Source organism: Rhinatrema bivittatum, chromosome 15, assembly GCF_901001135.1.
Source record: "Rhinatrema bivittatum chromosome 15, aRhiBiv1.1, whole genome shotgun sequence".
NCBI classification, from domain to species: Eukaryota; Metazoa; Chordata; class Amphibia; order Gymnophiona; family Rhinatrematidae; genus Rhinatrema; species Rhinatrema bivittatum.
Genome location: NC_042629.1, coordinates 32,839,939 through 32,859,955, shown reverse-complemented (window position 1 = coordinate 32,859,955; position 20,017 = coordinate 32,839,939). Strand labels below are relative to the sequence as shown.

At 45.1% G+C, this 20,017-nt stretch overlaps 1 protein-coding gene across 1 annotated transcript; it reads left to right on the top strand.

Annotated features, from left to right (window-relative positions):
- Nucleotides 1-933: 933 nt before the first annotated feature.
- Nucleotides 934-12,799, top strand: LOC115076486 (beta-1,3-galactosyltransferase 5-like). The gene is made up of 2 exons (XM_029578030.1): nt 934-942; nt 11,846-12,799. Exons 1-2 carry the CDS (start codon nt 934-936, stop codon nt 12,797-12,799), a joined length of 963 nt encoding a protein of 320 aa, XP_029433890.1.
- The last annotated feature ends 7,218 nt before the right edge of the window (nt 12,800-20,017 follow it).

Here is a 20,017-nt window from a genome sequence, read left to right as displayed (position 1 = left end):
CAATGTTCGGGATTGCCCTGGGTGGCCAGAACAGCGGGAATCGTGAGCCCATGCCAGCACTTGTTTCCGTAAGCGTGGTGGAACCAGCGTTTTCCCAGGCGGAACAATGATGGTAGCCGACAGGAGGATACAGGTTGGCTCAATATTGTACTGTGGTTCCTCGGACCCTTCTGTTGAATCAAATACCCGAGATAGGGCATCAGCCTTGATGTTCTTCCCAGTCGGTCTGTACCGGAGAATGAAATTAAAATGGGTGAAGAACAGGGCCCACCGGGCTTGTCGTGGGCTGAGCCGTTGTGCCCGGTGCAAGTATTCTAAGTTCTTATGGTCTGCGAAGACCGTAATCTGGTGTTGTGTCCCTTCCAGCCATGGGCGCCACTCTTCCAAGGCCACCTTGATGGCCAAGACCTCCTTGTCGCCGATGGCATAGTTCCGCTCAGCAGGTGAGAACTGGCGGGAGAGGAAGGCACACGGATGTAGCTTATGGTCCTCGGAGGCCTTGCTTAGGACGGCCCCTACTCCCTCTGAAGATGCGTCCACCTCTATAAAGAAGGGTCGTTGTGGGTCCGGGTGCCGAAGGCATGGTTGCTGCGTGAATGCCTCCTTGAGACGACAAAAGGCGGCCTCTGCTGCCGGAGGCCACTTTTTGGGATCCGCGCCTTTCCGGGTCAGGGCTGTCATTGGGGCAACAATGGAGGCATAGTGAGGGATGAAAGACTGGTAATAGTTCGCGAAGCCCAGGAACCTTTGGAGTGCCTTGAGCCCGGACGGCTGTGACCATTCCCGAATGGCACTTAGCTTCTGTGGATCCATGCGGAATCCCTGACTGGGGACTATATATCCCAGGAAGGGAAGAGACTCCTGCTCAAACAGGCACTTTTTGAGCTTCGCATACAGCTTATGTTCTCTGAGGCGTTGTGAAACTTGGACGACATGCCGCCGGTGAGCGGCCAAGGTATCGGAGAAAATCAAGATGTCGTCCAAATAGACCACCACGCATTGGTACAAGAGGTCGCGGAGAATCTCATTCATAGTATTCTGGAATACTGCGGGGGCATTACACAGCCCGAACGGCATCACTAAGTACTCATAGTGTGTCACGGGTATTGAAGATCGTCTTCCATTCGTCACCTTCCTTAATTCGAATGAGGTTGTAAGTCCCTCGGAGGTCCAATTTGGAGAAGATCCTTGCACCTTGTAGCCAGTCGAAGAGTTCAGAGATGAGAGGCAGGGGATAACGGTCCTTGATCGTTATAGCATTCAAGCCCCGGTAGTCAATGCAGGGGCGGAGCGTCCCATCCTTCTTCCCGACGAAGAAGAATCCAGCCCCTGCGGGGGACTTTGACTTCAAATGAAGCCCCTCTCCAGGTTCTCTCTGATATATTCATTCATAGCCTGCGTCTCTGCAGGAGAGAGGTGTTTTTTTTGTGCCATTAGCTGTTTCAATAATACACAGAGGTCCAACTTTAATACAAACCAATTTAAGTTTATTTAATATTAAAAGCTAATCATATTAGACCCCTGAGAGACATAGAGTGGGAACCCATTGTTTGGTAAGGGCTCTCCCTGCATGTCTCAGCGTTTGTTAGTCAGTGCTGAGCTTTTATAGATAAGAACATTCAATGATCCCTGATGGGACTACATAAAGTATCAGGTACCACTTGTGTCGTGTCAAATCAGACAAATTTTATCTAAGCTTCCCTGATACCGCCTCCCACCTTAAGATCCAATTAGGCCTAAGAAGGGCCCACGTGTCTATTGAGTACTGTCAATCTTCTGTTAGTTCTTTGTCCTGTCAATATATCAATCATTGTAGTAGGTCTTTGTTCTGTCACTCGTTCCAGGCCTTTGATCAGAGTCTTGACCTCAGGGGGATATTCAGTTTAACTGGCCTCTTTCAGTCGAGATAGGAATCTGTGAGAACAAAGCTTGGAATGTGGCCTCAGCCATTTGCCATCGATAACCTCATGACCTTTGGGTAATTGCCAGATTCTTGTGGCCTGGTTTTGGCCTCTGTTGGAAACAGGATGCTGGGCTTGATGGACCCTTGGTCTGACCCAGCATGGCAATTTCTTATGTTCTTATGACTTTTGAGCATAGGCTTTGCAGAGCCTAAATGTATTCCAGATGTCTCCAAGTAGCCATTCACACACAGGTCAGTTTAAGTTCACTGTATGCCAGCAGTTTCAGTTAAGTCAGACAGCAAAGGATTCTGGGGTAAGCTGAATGAGCCAAAGTCCTGAGCCAAAGTCTTATGTTACGCTGCTCATATATCATTTCCCTCTTGTGCCACGTCAAATGGCAACAGTGGCACACCAAAGCAGCAGCACCGATGACAGCAGACAGTCTAGGGCAAGGCCTATAGGTGTGTTCTAGCCACTAACCTTTGGTTTGTGTTGGGTGTGTGTCAAGCATGTGTCCCTCTAGATCCCTAAATTAGGTACGTGATACTTACAGAGTCAAACAGTCTTCAGATAGCAAATGGCAGCATTAAGGTTGAAGTTACAATAAAAGTCAGTCAGCTCTGTAGTTGAACTATAAATACAACTAAATTATCCGCAAAAAGACAAACCTTACCTTCTATCCTGTCCGCAATATCGCTCATGTATATATTGAACAGGACTGGTCCCAACACTGATCCTTGTGGCACTCCGTTTAACACCGCTCTCGCTTCAGAGTAAGTTCCATTTACCACCACACATTGTTTTCTGTCTGTCAACCAGTTTGCAATCCAGGCCACCACCTCGGCACTCACTCCTAAGCTTCTTATTTTATTCACAAGCCTCTTGTGCAGGACCATATCAAAAAGCTTTACTGAAATCCAAGTAGATGACATCGAGTGCTCTTCCTTGATCCAATTCCCAAGTCACCCAGTCAAAAAAGTCAATCAGATTTGTCTGATTGTCTGGTGAATCCATGCTGCCTCTGGGCCAGCAATTCTTCTGACTGTAGATAGTTCACTATTCTTTCTTTCAGCAGCAACTCCATTACTTTTCCCGCCACCGAGGTGAGGCTAACCGGCCTGTAGTTTCCAGTCTCCCCTCTTGTGAAGGGGGACCGCCAGCACATCTCTGAGCTCCCTCAGTATCCTGGGATGAACCTCATCAGGCACCATGGCTTTGTCTACTTTTAGTTTTCCTAGTTCTTCCCATACATTCTCTTCTGTAAACAGAGTTACATCTACTCCACTCCCCTCCAGTTTCTTGTTAACTAGCGATGATCCTTCTCCAGGGTCCTCTTTAGTGAACACCGAACTGAAGTATTCATTTAATATTTCTGCCATTTCTTCATCTCTCTCCACACATTGATCCTTTTCACCTTTCAATTTCACTATAACACTTTGAACTTTTCTCCTTTCTCTGATGTACCTGAAAAATGTTTTGTCACCTCGCTTTACTTGTTTGGCAAGCCTTTCTTCCGCTTGACGTTTTGCTGTCTTGATTACATTCAGACAACATCCAACAAGGCATTGATCTGTGCAGTCTGGGTAACCAAGCATCGGGGTAACTTGCTGATGTGGCGGTTACTACCCTTAACCATTAAGCCTTATGCTCACCTTTGATGCAACTCCAACATTACTCTCTTCATCAATGACAGGGGATGGCAGGAAATTTGAATCAAACAGTTACCAACAAGGGCCCTGAACTTGGTGGTTGATGAAACAGATAAGTATGGGAAAATAATGAAACAGATAAGTATGGTAAAATAAGTGTGGGAGCTTGCTGGGCAGACTGGATGGGCCGATTGGTCTTTTTCATCCGTCATTTCTATGTTTCTATATTTCTATAGGTCTTGTCATACAGACCATACACCATTTTGGTCAGTCTTCTCTGGACCACCTCCATCCTGTCTTTGTCCCTTTTGAGTGGGGAATGAAGAAAAGAGGATTTATATTCAGACAATAACCTACAAGGACTGAATTGCATAGTCTGGGTAAACAAATAAGCATGGGTGTAGCTTGCTTGTTACGGCGGCTACTACCCTGAATCAGTTAAGCCTGATACTTCACTTTCAATGCATATCCAGCATAGCTCTCTGCTTCAGCGACAGGGAGAATGAAGATAGAGGATTTACATTCAGACAACAACAAAAAAAGACTTAATTGCATAGTCTGGGTAAACAAATGAGCGTGGGTGTAGCTTGCTTGTTATGGCGGTTACTACCCTGAATCAATTAAGCCTGATATTCACTTGGAATACATATCCAGTGCAGCTCACTGCTTCAACGGCAGAGGGGAATGAAGAAAAGAGGATTTATATTCAGACAACAACCAACAAGGACTGAATTGCACAGGCTGGGTAAACAAATAAGCATGGGAGTGGCTTGCTTATTGCGGCGGTTGATACCCCTAACCAATTAAGCTTGATACTTCACTAAGATGCAGCTCCAGCACTGCTCTCTGCATCAATGATGGGGGTGGAAGGTAACTAGAACCAAAAAGTTATTAAAAAGGGACAAGAGTAACAGATAAGAAAAAAATAAGTGTGGAAGCTTGCTGGGAAGACTGGATGGGTCGTTTGGTCTTCTTCTGCAGAAATGTCTATGTTTCTATGAGAAACGGACTCCAGAACTGAACACAATACTCCAAGTGAAGCCTCATCAAGGGCCTGTATGAGGGCATTATCACCTCCTTTTTCTTACTGGTTATTCCTCTCTCTATGCAACTCAGCATTCTTCTGGCTTTAGCTATCACCTTGTCATATTGCTTCACCATCTTCAGATCTCCAGACATTATTATCCCAAGATCCCTCTCATGGACCTTGCACATCAATCTTTCATTCCCCATCACATACAGCTCTTTTGAATTACCACACCCCAGATGCATGAATCTGCACTTTTTGGCACTGAAACCAAGCTGGCAAGCCTTTGACCACTCTTTAAGCTTTCTTAAATCACTTTTCATTCTCTCTACTACTTCAGACATGTCCACTCTATTGCAGATCTTAGTATGATCCGCAAATAGACAAATTTTACCTTCTATCCCTTCCACAATGTCACTCACAAAGATATTAAACAGAACCGGTCCCATTACTGAATCCTGTGGCACTCCATTTACATGGTTTTTTCTTTGGAGTAGGCTCCATTTACCATTACATTCTGCCTCCTTTCAGTCAACTATTTTGTAATCCATGTCACCAACTTGGCGCTCACTCCCAAGCTTCTCATTTTATTCCTAAGCCTCCTATGTGAGACAGTATAAAAAAATTTGCTGAAATCCAAGTAGATCTCATCAAGCACTCTTCCTTGATCCAATTTTCTAGTCACCCAATCAAAAAAATCAATCAGATTTGTCTGACGGAAACTTCTCCTGATGAATCCTTGCTGCCTCAGGTCCAGCAACCCACTGGATTGTAGATAGTTCACTATTCTTTCCTTCAGCAGAGTCTCCATTAATTTTCCCACCACCAAGGTGAGGCTAACTGGCCTGTAGTTTTCAGCCTCCTCTATGCTACCACTCTTCTGAAGTGGGACCACCACCACTCTTCTCCAATCCCGTGGCACCATTCCCATTTCTAGGGATCTATTGTTCCTTCAGTGGACCCACCAGCATATCTCTGAGCTCTCTCAGTATCCTGGCCTTGTCCACATTCAGTTTGCCTAGCTCCTCCCATACATTCTCTTCTGAAAACGGAGTTTCATCTACTCCATCCCCATCTATGGTCTTGTTAACTCTATGGTCTTGTTAACCAGCAACGGTCCTTCTCCAGGGTTTTCTTTAGTGAATACTGAACTGAAATATTTGTTTAATATTTCTGCCATTTCTTTGTTACTCTTTCCTTCTTATCTTTCAATTTCATTACACCACTTTTGACTCTTCTTTCAGTGATATATCTGAAAAATATTTTGTCTCCTCGCTTTACCTCTTTTGCCATCCTTTCTTCCACTTGACCTTTTGCTTTCCTTATTTATTTCTTCTTCTCCCTCAGTTTTAGCAGATATTCTTTCAGTTGGAAATAAATCACTAGAACTAGGGGTCACGATTCGAAACTCCAGGGAGGAAGACTCAGAACCAATGTCAGGAAGGATTTCTTCATGGAGAGAGTGGTGGATGCCTGGAATGCCCTTCTGGAGGAAGTGGTGAAGAGTAAAACTGTGAAGGATTTCAAAGGGGCATGGGATAAACACTGTGGATCCATAAAGGCTAGAGGATGGGAATGAAGAGAAGAGCCATGGGGGTGGCTTGCTGGAATGGAGGTTACTACCTGGTGATTACTACCCTTACTCAATAAGCCTTCGCACGATTAGTGCAACTCCAACATTGCTCTCTGCTTCAACGGCAAGGGGAAATGTGGAAAAGAGGATTTGCATTCAGACAACAACCAACAAGGACCGAACTTCGCAGTCTGAGTAAACAAATAAGTGTGGGGGTAGCTTGCTTATTACGGCGGTTACTACCCTAAACCAATTATTTTATTTATTTATTTAGCATTTTTTTATATACCGAGGTATAGCAGAGTTGCCTTCACTCTGGTTTACATATAGAAACAACATGTTACATAGAACGATGTATGAAGATTACAATTTAAAATTAACGAAAGTAAATACAACAGGAGAATGTATAACAAGATAACACAGGATAGAACCCTGAATAGATGTACATATAACTCATGAAGCATTGAAGGGCATCTGTAAGCCTGATACATCACTTTGAATGCATATACAGCTTTGCTTTCTGCTTCAATGGCAGGGGGAAATGTGGAAAAGAGGATTTATATTCAGACAACATCCAACAAGGCATTGATCTGTGCAGGCTGGGTAAACAAGCATCGGGGTAACTTGCTTGATGCATTGGTTGCTACCCTTAACCATTAGGCCTCATGCTCACCTTTGATGCAACTCCAACATTACTCTCTGCTAGGGATGTGAATCGTTTTTGAACGATTAAAATTATCGTCAGATAATTTTAAAATCGTCCAAAATCGTTAGAGTGCAGATACAATACAAATGCCCCCGGTTTATCGTCAGGGGCATTTGTATTGTACCGTTAAATAGGGCGCGAGGAAACCGGCTCACCAAAAAAACCCTAAAACCCACCCCGAACCTTTAAAAGAAATCCCCCACCCTCCCGAACCCCCCCAAAATGTTTTAAATTACCTGGGGTCCATTGGGGGTTCCCGACGCGATCTCCCTCTCTCTCTCTGGCCACGGCTGCGTTGAGAAATGGCGCTGGTGGCCCTTGCCCTTATCATGTGACAGGGCAAAGGTAGCGCCGGCGCCATTTTGAAGATTGGCAATACGGCCCGCGTGCAGGAGGTCGCTCCCGGACCCCCGCTGGACTTTTGGCAAGTCTTGTGGGGGTCAGGAGGCCTCCCCCAAGCTGGCCAAAAGTCCCTGGGGGTCCAGCAGGGGTCCGGGGGTGATCTCCAGCAGGCGTGACGTCAGGAGCCAGGAAACAAAATGGCGCCAGCGCTACCTTTGCCCTGTCACATGATAAGGGCAAAGGGCCACCGGCGCCATTTCTCAATGCAACCGTGGCCAGAGAGAGAGAGAGAGAGAGGGAGATCGCGTCTGGACCCCCCCACTGGACCCCAGGTAATTTAAAACATTTTGGGGGGGGTTCAAGAGGGTGGGGGATTTCTTTTAAAGGTTCGGGGTGGGTTTTAGCGTTTTTTTGGTGTGCCGGTTTTTCCGCCTTCCCCCGATTTACGATTTTTAACGATTTTTTAAAACAAAAAAACCCGACGATAAGATTTCCCTCCCCCCCCAGCCAAAATCGATCGTTAAGACGATCGATCACACGATTCACACCTCTACTCTCTGCATCAATGGCAGGGGATGGCAGGAAATTTGAATCAAACAGTTACCAACAAGGACCCTGGTTGGTGAAACAGATAATATGGGAAAATAATTGTGGGAGCTTGCTGGGCAGACTGGATGGGCCGATTGGTCTTTTTCTGCCGTCATGTCTATATTTCTATGTTTCTTCCGTTTTCTTTCATTTTTTTTTTGGATCTTTTATACTTTTGATCAATATTCTTTTTGCCTTTATTTTTTCAGCCACCTCTTAGAGAACCAGATATGTTTTTTTATCCTCTTACTCTTGTTTACTTTTCTAATATAGATCGTTGCTTTTGTAATAGCTCCTATTAACTTGGCCCACTGTTGTTCCACCTCATACATTTTCTCCCAGTCTTCCAGTTCTTCCTCCAGGTACGTCCCCATTTTGACAAAGTCCGTATTTTTGAAATTCATAACTCGAGTTTTTGTGTATATTCTATTCATAAAATTGAACTATGCAGTCTGATTATCACTGGTGATCAGGTGAGCCCCTATCCGAACTTTAGAGACATGATCACCATTAGTGAGTACTAGATTGAGGATCACACTCTTTCTCATGCGTTCCATTAGCATTTGTTTGAGCAGAGCCCCTTTAAAGAACATCCACTATCTGCTAATTCTCGTAGATTCCACAGAAGGGATACTCCAATCTATATCCAGCAGATTAAAATCTCCAACAAGCACACTTCAGCCTTCTTTCTCACCTTTTGGATGTCTTCAGTGAGTTCTCTGTCCAGTTTATCGGTTTGAGTCGGTGGCCTGTAGATCACACCAGTAAAAATGGAAGCACCATCTTCTGTTTTTAGGATGGTCCACAACGCTTCTTCTCTACCCCACATCCCTTGCAATTCAGTTGCTTGGATATTGGTTTTGACATAAAGAGTAGGGGTGTGCATTCGTTTGCAACGTATTGGCAATCACCAATGCATATGCCATATTCGTTGTATTCGTGGGGGTCATGAAACGTATAGCGAACCCCCACGAATACAACGTATCACTAACAAATAAACCCCCATCCTCCTGACCCCCCAAGACTTGCCAAAAGTCCCTGGTGGTCCAGCGGGGGTCCTGGAGCGATCTCCTGCACTCGGGCTGTCGGCTGCCGGTATTCAAAATGGTGCCGATAGCCTTCACCCTTACTATGTCACAGGGGCTACCGGTGCCATTGGTCGGCCCCTGTCACATGGTAGGAGCACAAGATGGCACCGGCCGTCCATTGCTCCTACCATGTGACAGGGGCCGACCAATGGCACCGGTAGCCCCTGTGACATAGTAAGGGCAAAGGCTATCGGCGCCATTTTGAATACCTGCAGCCGACAGCCCGAGTGCAGGAGATCGCTCCAGGACCCCCGCTGGACCACCAGGGACTTTTGGCAAGTCTTGGGGGGGTCAGGAGGGTGGGGGGTTGTAGTTAATTAAATTTAAAGGGTTGGGATGGGGTTTTGTTTGGGAAACAAATACATATGTAACTAATGAATGGATCGGGGTCCCCCAAGAACAGATGCAACAGATTTGGGTCCCGACGAATACGAATACCGAATGGGACAAATCCGTCCCTGCTGCACATCCCTAATAAAGAGCTTCTCCTTCCCCTTTACTGTCCTCTCTGTCCTTTCTTAGCAAGTTACAGCCTGGGATGGCCATATCCCAATCGTGAGAATCAGTGAACCAGGTTTCCATAACAGTAACAATGTCCAAGGCTGCCTCCACCATTAGGGCCAGCAGGTCTGGAATTTTGTTGCCCAGACGATAAGGATTTGTAGTCATAGCTTTCCAGCTGCTCTTTTTCTGTTTTCTTTTAAAGTGACTGCTTTTGTTACTTTCCCTTCCCTATTCTTGTTTTGTTTGGGGATGACATGCCAAATTCACAGGGATGCACAGCTGTTTTTGGTTTTGTTTTTTTTGTTCATTTTGTGTTTGGTTCTTTTGGGGGGTTTTTTGGCTTTTGCTGCATTTTTGCCAAATTTTATTGTCTTTCTTTCTTTATTTTATTTCTGAATTTTCAGGTTATTCATTTCAGCAAATTGTGATCACAAATTATAATTTGTTTGTGCAGTTTATAAGTAATGTGCATGGTTTGCCAAAACGCATGACCGAAAATATTTTTAAAAATTATCAGAACAAGTTGAGTTTTGGTTTGTTCCATTCATAATGAACCAAAAATCAACTCATTCATTGTTTCATCCATTCAGGTAAAATGAAAGCACTTACTACCTTTTAAAAATTGGTATTACATTGGCTCCCTCCAGATTTTAGGTATCGGAATAATAGACTATATAGTTATTCAGGGAATCATTATTTATAAAGTCATCATTTCCTTGAAGATCTCAGGTTATTTACAATTCAGCAAGTTAAAGCCAACTAAAGAGTTGAAGGCAGGGAGTCTTTCTTCAAAATAAACAAGTGGGTGTATAGACTCAACAGTCAACAGTGATACACTAAAGCAGAATGGAATGTTTCTCTGTGAATACTTTCTATTAATAGAGTTGTACATTTGAATTGTTGTATCTCACATTCTGCTTTATGAGTAAATTAATGGAGCCTCCTGTTATGGATGAAATGTCATTTGGTCATGTGATATAATTGGGACTCAGTAACCATGCCTCCAGTTTGCCATTGGTCTGTTTCCCCTGTCAGGGATGCGTCCAGGAAATTTGCGATTGGATAGTTTCGTACAATGTTTCAAGGGGCATTCATTTATTGTTCATCTCCTCAATATTCTTCAGCCACATTTGTCTGAGTTGTTGGATGCATTATTAACCACGTAAAGATGTTTTGCTTGTTTGTGTGAGAATTTTGCAGCACCTTCTACAATTACTTTGCCCAGAACTACTTGGAGAAGTTAATTTTGATCCCTGATGAAGATGGAATTGCAGAAACACAGGCTCTGTTGGTCCTACTCAGTATGTAAAGTATTAATTTAATCTTATTAAATATAATTTTCACTCAATCATCACTATAATTGCAGATGATGGGGCAATTTTCGCATAGTCTGCAGAATAGCTAATTATACAGGCACTTTTAGCATGCACACTTTACACTAATTTTCAAAGAAAAAATACTCAAGTAATTTCTCTTCAAAAATTAGCATAAGTACCTGTGCAAAATCACCTATTTACTTTGTCTTTACTATTTTGTCTGGGCAGTTGAGGAGAGTAAAATAACACATATTTTTATAACATCATGTATGCATGCTCTTTTTGTGCCCCCAAGTGAAACACGGCCCCAATAATTCATCTTCTCAGTCTGACTAAAAGTACATATATTGTGGAATCTCATGTGTAATTTATAACATCATGTATGCAAGCTCTATTCATTCATGCCCCCAAGTTAAACACAGTCCTGGGTATACATCTTCACAATCTGACTAAAAGTACATGCGTTATGGAAGCTCATGAGTAATTTTAGCCAGGCTGAGAAGGGCAGTCCAGGCATGTTGATCTGTTTTATCATGGCTAGGTTGCTTTAAAAAGTTGTCCTTCCCAGGTAATTTAGAATGGAAAATTTGGACATAAGACTATGTGAATCGGGAACCCTGGACATTATTTTCAGATTGCCCATGTGCATGATTGACCCTCTAATACTTCCTGAGTGCTTCTCTTTCCAGTGTTCATTCTGGTATCATTTTTCATTTTTTAACTTGGATTTTAGAGTATACTACTGCTGGCACCACTTCAGTGTACAACGTTAATGAGATGATTTATTTTCAGCTATTAACAAGTTATTTATAGGGACCATATATTGCACGTGGCCTTTTAAATCAAACCAAAAAGATACAGCATATATGATAATAGTATGGCTATAACTGGAGATTCAACTAAACTCTTGCTGGTGTTCCTATCATTACAGAAAACCTCTCTTAAATATAAAGCTATTAACCTCCTATGGAGAGATCTCACCACTGCCCACACAAATTCTCATTTGACATTAAGGGCTATAATTTTTAAAAATTGAGAGAAACTTGCTGGTCCGCAGACTTGCATACTTTAGAATACATTCTGAAAGGGAAAGGAAGTTGGTGAAATTTTCTAATGGTTATTTTGTAATTTGTCTTTGTCTGTTTCAGATGGATTGGTGTAAGGCTGGAATTGTAGGCATCTTCACCGTGGTTCTCCTCTTTGCTTGTCTCATCCTATTCATTGAACTGAATTCTGTTAAATTCTGCATTTTCTGCCACAAGAGAGCTGGTGGTAGACGTGATACCTTTTTGATGTTACCAGACATTGACTGCAGGGAGAACCCTCCCTTCCTGGTTATTCTCATCACTACACAACCTTGGCAGCTGGAAGCTCGGGCAGCGATCCGTCAGACATGGGGGAAAGAGAGAATAATAGGGGACAAGCGGGTGGTGTCCTTTTTTCTCCTGGGGACGATGGAGAAAGAGAACAAGCAGGCAGAAGCCAGCATCATCAGCGAAAGCTTGAAATACAAGGACATCATCCAGAAAAATTTTACAGACTCTTACTACAACCTGACACTGAAGACCCTGATGGGAATAGAATGGGTTCATCACTTCTGCCCACAGTCCAGCTTTGTGATGAAGACGGACTCGGACATGTTTGTTAATACATTTTACCTCACTGAACTGCTTATAAAGAAGAACAGGACCACCAATTTTTTCACCGGCTCCCTCTTTCTTATTGCACGGCCTATAAGGGACAAAAACAGCAAGTGGTACGCAAGCGAGATCGAGTATCCAGGGCAGAGGTATCCAAGTTTCTGCTCTGGCACAGGTTACGTTTTTTCTACTGACGTCGCCAATCAGATCTATAACGTTTCACCCAGCGTCCCTTATTTTAAACTGGAAGATGTTTATGTAGGGCTGTGTCTGGACAAGTTGAGAATACCACTGGAGGAGCTTCACACTGAAGACACTTTTTTCCCTATAAAATTGGATTTTTCTATCTGTCGCTTTAGAAAAATTGTGACCTGTCATCATGTCCAACCCCATGAGTTGCTGATGTACTGGGATGCCTTGCAGATATCACAGGATGAACTGTGTCCGGGAAGTGGCAACTGATCCATCAGTTATACTGAACCAAAATAGGTCTCTAAAATCAATGGGGCAGATTTTTAATATTACGCACGGGGGATACATTTGTGCGCGCTACCTGGCGTGCACAAATGTACACCCAATTTTATAACATGCGTGCGCTGCTGCGCGCATGTTATAAAACCCAGGGTCAGCACACGCAAGGGGGTGCACACTTGTGCACCTTGTGCGTGCCGAGCCCTAGGGGATTCCCAATGGCTTTCCCCGTTCCCTCCAAAGTCGCTCCAAAATCGGAGCGGCCTTGGAGGGAACTTTTTTTTTGATCCCCCCCACCTTTCCCTCCCTTCCCCTATCTAACCCACCCCCCAGCCCTACCCCCCCCTACCTTATTTCATTGAGTTACGCCTGCTGGCTGGCTGCCAGCACGCGAGTGCCCCGACACAGGCCGCTGTTAGGGGCACTTGGCCATGGCCCCATATGCTACTACGCCCCCAGACACGCCCCCAGACTACAGCCCCACCCACGGCCCGCCCCTTTTTCGAAGCCCCGGGACATACGCGCGTCCTGGGGCTTGTGCGTGCCGCCAAGCCTATGCAAAATAGGCTCGGTGCGCGCAGGGGTAGGTTTTCAGGGGGGCAGAGGCCATGTATATAGCAGAGAATTAATTACCCTTCTCCATTCCCTCGCCAGCCATTTATAAATATTGGGGTTAATATTCAAAGGGTTTGTTTGGCTAACTTCTGGAGTTACCTGGAGAAACTCCAGTATTTCTAATTCCCCTCCCCACACCCGCTCAACAACTACATTTTCTCTGGGCAAATTGTTCCTTGGACAACATTTATCTGGACAGAAAGAGGCAGTGGGGGTGTTCCTGGGGTGCAGTTTTATTTTGGTTAAACAGTGGGGCAAAAGCTACAGCACCTGGACAACTTTTCTCGGTTAAGTTTAGTCTGGGTATTCAGCTGGTGCGGCTTTGGACTGAAGGTCCAGATAAAGTTAACCACACATTCGGGCCGATACAGTAAAAATGCGGGAGAGCGGGCGAGCACCTGCTCTCCCAGCACGCACAGGCCACTCTCCTGTGCGCGCGATTCAGTATTTTAATTTATTAAAATTAGGCCCAGCGGTAAAAAGAGGCGCTAGGGACACTACTGCGTCCCTAGTGCCTCTTTTTTGATGGAAGCGGTGGCTGTCAGCGGGTTTTACTGCCGATGCTCAAATTTGCCGGTGTCGGTTCTCGAGCCCGCTGCCAGCTACGGGCTCGGAAACTGGACGCCGGCAAAATTGAGAGTCTGGTTTTCAACCCACCAGCCACAGGCCCATTTTAAATTTTTTTATTTTTTACTTTTTTTACACTTCGGGACCTCCGACTTAATATCGCCATATTAAGTCGGAGGATGTACAGAAAAGCAGTTTTACTGCTTTTCTGTACACTTTCTCGGTGCCCGGAGAAATTAGCTCCTACCTCCTCTAAGTGTGCTGGTCCTGTGGAATGCAAAACACATGTGGCCAGTAGGTGCTCTATGCTGATCTTGTGCTTCGTGAGATCGGCAGAGAGGAAGTTCTAGCCCCACATATTTTGAATACTGCAGGGCAGGCACACAAGGAGCAGCAGCAGCAGCAAAATAGGCTCCCACTTCTGTTCCTGATGGGGAGCCTGCCTGTGTTTTGTCTTTGTGTTTTTATGAACTGTAGCCTGTCTGTTTGTGTGTAATTAGTAACCTGCCTGTGTGTTGGTGGTGCCTGCATGTGTGTGTGTGTGTGTGTGAGAATGGTAACCTGCCTGGGGGTGGGGGTGTGTCTGTGTGTGTGGAGAAAGGTAACCTGCCTGGATGTGTGTGTGAATGATATCCTGTTTCGGTGTGTGTGGGTGGGTGAATGATAATCAGCCTTGGGGTGTGTGTGCGTGTGTGACTAGTAACCTGCCTGGGTCTGCATGTGTATGTGAGAATGGTAACCTGCCTGGGGGTAGGGGTGGGGGTGTGTGTCTATGTGAAAGGTAACCTGCCTAGGGGTGTGTGTGAATGACATCCTGTTTGGGAGTGTGTGGGTGGGTGAATGGTAACCTGCCTTGGGGTGCGTATGTGTGAATGGTAATCTACTTGGGGTGTGTGTGTGTGTGTGAATGGGGGCCTGCTTGGAGGGGATGTGAATGGGAACCTGCTTGAGTGTGTGTGTGTGTGTGTGTGTGAAAGAGAGAGAGAGCATGTGGCTGTGAGAGTTTCTGTGTGTGTGTGAGGGAGTGTATGGGTATGTAGGAGTAGGAGCCTGTGTGTGAGAGAGAGTAGGTGAGAGTGGAAGTCTGTATATGTATATATTTGTGTGTGTGTGTGTGTGTGTTTGTGACTAGTAACCTGCCTGGGTCTGCATGTATGTGTGAGAATGCTAACCTGCCTAGGGCTGGGTGGGTGTCTGTGTGTGTGTGTGTGTGTGTGTGTGTGTGTGAAAGGTAACCTGCCTGTGTGTGTGTGTGTGTATGTGTGTGTGTGAGAAAGGTAACCTGCCTGGATGTGTGTGTGAATGGTATCCTGTTTGGGAGTGTGTAGGTGGGTGAATGGTAACCTGCTTGGGTGTGTGTGTGTGTGAAAGAGAGAGCATGTGGGTGTGAGCGCGTGTATGGGTATGTAGGAATAGGAGCCTGTGTGTAAGAGAGAGTAGGTGAGAGTGGAAGTCTGTATATGAATGTGTGTGCGTGTGTGTGTGTGTGAGATAGCGACAGCCTGCATGAGAGAATGAGAGATTGTGTGTATGGGAGTGGGACTCTGTATATGAAAGCACATGAGAGTGTGTGTTTATGCTGGAATATGAAGCTGTGTGAGAGAGCATGTAAAAGTGAGAGCCTGTGTGTGTCTGTGGGGGGGGGGGGGGGAATGAGAGCCAGCATATGAGAGTGAGAACCTGTGTGTGTTGTGAGAAAGTAGTAGCCTGCATGTAAGAGAAAGCATTTGAGTGTGGGAGTCTGTGTATGGGAATGGAAACCTGTGTATATATGAGAGAGAGCATGCAAGAGTGGGATCTTGCATGAGAGAAAATTTGTGAGAGAGAGCCTGAGTTTGTGTGTATGAAGGAAGAAAGAAAGAAGACAGGAAGAAAAAGAAGAAACAGAATAAAAGAGATCCTGAAAAAGGAATAAGAAAAAGATAGACAAGGGGAAAAAAGAGACTGGGGCCAACCAATTAGAAATATAAGATTAGATAACAAAGGTAAAAAAAAATATTTTGCCTTTCAGCAATTGCATTATGCCATCTTTGGGAATGTACATTTCTTATATATTTGTGTTCTGCATTTTTCTTCAGTATTCCAGTGTTCACAGACTCTGGTTTCTCAGGCTTTCTCTTTCTAATTTGTAGTTTATTATTCTGTATTAGGCAAGGGTCTGTGATGCACGTGCAACAGATGTGCTGGATTTTGACTAACGTGTTGTTTCTCTGTAGGGATTTGTAGGAGTCTGCTTCTTCTGTTTGCTCAATAGGTGGTGTGTTAGTGTTCTAGGGCCTGGTGTCACACACAGGCTCTCGCACACTCACACCCACACATAATGTGTGTGTGAGGGAGAGGGAGTGTATGAGAGAGCATTGTTATGTATGTGAGGGGGGGGGGTGAAAGAATGAATGTGTTAGTATATGTGTGTGAATGAGAGAGGGATAGTTTGTGTGGCTCTACCTCCCTCAATCTACAATAATCTGAGGGTGACTGGAAATTAAAAGATCCCAGGTATGCCAAAGAGAAGCAGAGCAGAAAGAGAGATGGGAGAAAGTATTAAAGTATCCATTCTTAAGGAAAGAGACAAAGAAAGAAGAGAGACACCAGAAAATATGAGATGGAACGAAGAGGTTAGAAATCAAACTACAGATGCACAGGTTGGAAAATTGTTTATTTGAATTTTGCCAAGGATTTCCTGCCTCTTTTTCCTGTGCTAGGTAGGTAATCTAAGTCAAAGGACTCCCAGAGGTAAGGGAAAGGACATATCTATCTTCATTCATCCTTATCGTTCCCAGTGTAAGATATTTTTCCAGGAGGGCAGAAGGTTGCAATATGCTGTCAGGCTGCGAGCTGAAAATGTCCCTCTCTGACACTGCTCTCCCTTGGCAGCTCTGCTCCTTTCAGAACTTGGCGAGCAAGGCACAAAGGTTCCTAAGCATGAAACTGTCTTGAAATTTGGACAATGAGAGTTCCTCTTTATTTTTGGGCAGATGAGAGAAGTCAAAAGGTCCTCATCTGCCATGATATTCATCTCTGTGTTAATTTCAAAGAGACTGTAAGTGTTATAAGGGAAACAATGAGAGTGAAAAATCAAAATTCGGTTTTGTGACATTTGTGCAGCACCGAGTCGTGTATTGTACAGTCTTGCCTCACCCTCTAGTGGACAAAAGGAGAAGAGATGAGTATAGACAGGAATGAGACATAATTTATACATCTGTTTGCACTACAGCATTTTTCAAACATTAAGGGTAGGTTTACATTAGGTTTGTCAGCTGCCGGAGAAGAGACCAATCCTGGCTGTAGTGTCGTGAATAAACGGATATCTAAGTGCAGGCCAAGGAGGAGCAGAGGCAATTTTTTTGCTTTGGCTCATCCATTCATTTCGTAGATTATCTACCTTCATTTAGGTAGAAAGAAACGAAACAACCCATTTTCATTTATTCATTTGTTTTTTCATTTTACATTGAAGTCACAGGGGGAAGCCGTCCTTAGGCCTCAATTAATTCACTGTAAAACAAATCTCGGACCGGGCCTGGTGCCCAGCCCTGAGACTGAGTCCCAGAGCCTAAGCCTAGGTTTGCTGCCAGAACCCAGACCAGGCTGGGTCCCTTTGCCGAGACCTAGATCGGATGCCAGCACCCAGCCTGAGCTCAGGTCTTCTCGCCCAGGCCTAGGCCTGGCACCAAGGCTCCTGTGTCTGACCTCCGATATTCCCCCTGTGGGAGGAGGCAAGAGCTTTTGCTCCTCTCATTGGAGGACAGGAATGCTTTTGAGAGTTGAGGGCAAAGTACGGAGGTGCTCCACTTTTTAAAGAAGGAGTATGGGGGAACGGGTCGCTCTGCTACCACATTTTATTTATTTATTTATTTATTTTAACTTGGAAGAAGGGATCATTCCTTTCAGTCAGCAGCATTACTTTGGGGGGGGGGGGCAAAGGGGGAGGGAATTCAGGTCTCTGCTGTCTTGAAAAGTTTTTTTTTAGTCAGATATTCACCGTTGCTGAGTAGCAAACTTACCCAGGTAACAACATATCCAGATACACTGAATTTACTTGGCTAAAGTTAAATTCCACTCACCAAATGCACATTTTTGTAATATATTTTCAGTAATTTCCAACTTGCAGTGCAACATTAAATAATTTTTTAAAAGCATGCCACAAGTCTCTTGAATAGAAGAAACTTTGGTTTCACAGGAATGAACTCTCTCAGATACTTCATCCACAATCTTGTCACATCTAGCAATATGTTCTTCAAATCTAACTCAATATCGTACTTTTAAGTGATATTCCGATCCCTTACCAACACATTTACCCTCCTTGACCAACAGTAAGGGACTTGGAGTATTTTTCAGATCATCCCTAGAAGTTCCTTTCACCAAGGCTTGGGATTGGTCAGCTCTGCCTTGTAGGGGTTGAGCATGGGCAGTAGGAGGATTTTGTTGGGAGCTGAGAGCTGAGGAGGAGATTTTGGAGAAGCCCCTTTTCTCTGCCCTCCTTGCTTAGTCAATAAGGGACAGGACAGCAGGAGTAAAGAGGGAGCGAGAGTCTTGGGATTTGGAAGAGAAGTTGTGCTTTGGACCGGTGTCCTTTCAGGAGACTCTGGAGAGATCGGGAACAGGGTGCTGTGTGCCCTACTACCCACTGAAGTGAGGTTGACAGTTGCCCAAGACAAGAGGAGAGACGTTTTTGAGAGGAGATTTGTAGTTTTGCCATTCAAGGTCCCAGGTGTTTGAATACCAACAGAAAGAATGAGACTTGGCCTTTTGCCAGGAGCCCGCTTTCAGTCATCCAGGAATGCAGGGGTCACAAATTGTCCCTACCCCATAGGGATACTGACTTAGAGAACATCAATTTGATAACAGCATTGTGGACTTTTGTGTTAAATATTAGGGATGTGAATCGTTTTACGACGATTAAAATTATCGTCCGATAATTTTAATATCGTCTTAAACCGTTATGAAACACAATACAATAGAGATTCTAACGATTTATCATTATAAATCGTTAGAATCGTGAGCCGGCACACTAAAACCCGCTAAAACCCACCCCCGACCCTTTAAATTAAATCCCCCACCCTCCCGAACCCCCCCCCCAAATAACTTAAATTACCTGGTGGTCCAGCGGCGGTCCGGAACGGCAGCGGTCCGGAACGGGCTCCTGCTATTGAATCTTGTTGTCTTCAGCCGGCGCCATTTTCCAAAATGGCGCCGAAAAATGGCAGGCGGCCATAGACCAACAGGATTCGACGGCAGGAGGTCCTTCCGGACCCCCGCTGGACTTTTGGCAAGTCTTGTGGGGGTCAGGAGGCCCCCCCCAAGCTGGCCAAAAGTTCCTGGAGGTCCAGCGGGGGTCAGGGCGCGATTTCCCGCCGCGAATCGTTTTCCGTACGGAAAATGGCGCCGGCAGGAGATCGACTGCAGGAGGTCGTTCAGCGAGGCGCCGGAACCCTCGCTGAACGACCTCCTGCAGTCGATCTCCTGCCGGCGCCATTTTCCGTACGGAAAACGATTCGCGGCAGGAAATCGCTCCCTGACCCCCGCTGGACCTCCAGGAACTTTTGGCCAGCTTGGGGGGGGCCTCCTGACCCCCACAAGACTTGCCAAAAGTCCAGCGGGGGTCCGGAAGGACCTCCTGCCGTCGAATCCTGTTGGTCTATGGCCGCCGCCATTTTTCGGCGCCATTTTGGAAAATGGCGCCGGCTAAAGACAACAAGATTCAATAGCAGGAGCCCGTTCCGGACCGCTGCCGATCCGGACCGCCGCTGGACCACCAGGTAATTTAAGTTATTTGGGGGGGGGTTCGGGAGGGTGGGGGATTTAATTTAAAGGGTCGGGGGTGGGTTTTAGCGGGTTTTAACGATTTTAGCGGGTTTTAACGATTTTAACGATTTATCACGATATTTTACCCCCCCCAAACGGCAACAATACGATTCCCTCCCCCTCCCAGCCGAAATCGATCGTTAAGACGATCGAGGACACGATTCACATCTCTATTAAATATCTTTTTAGATTCATGGACTTTTATTTCTGGAATGGACTTTAAAG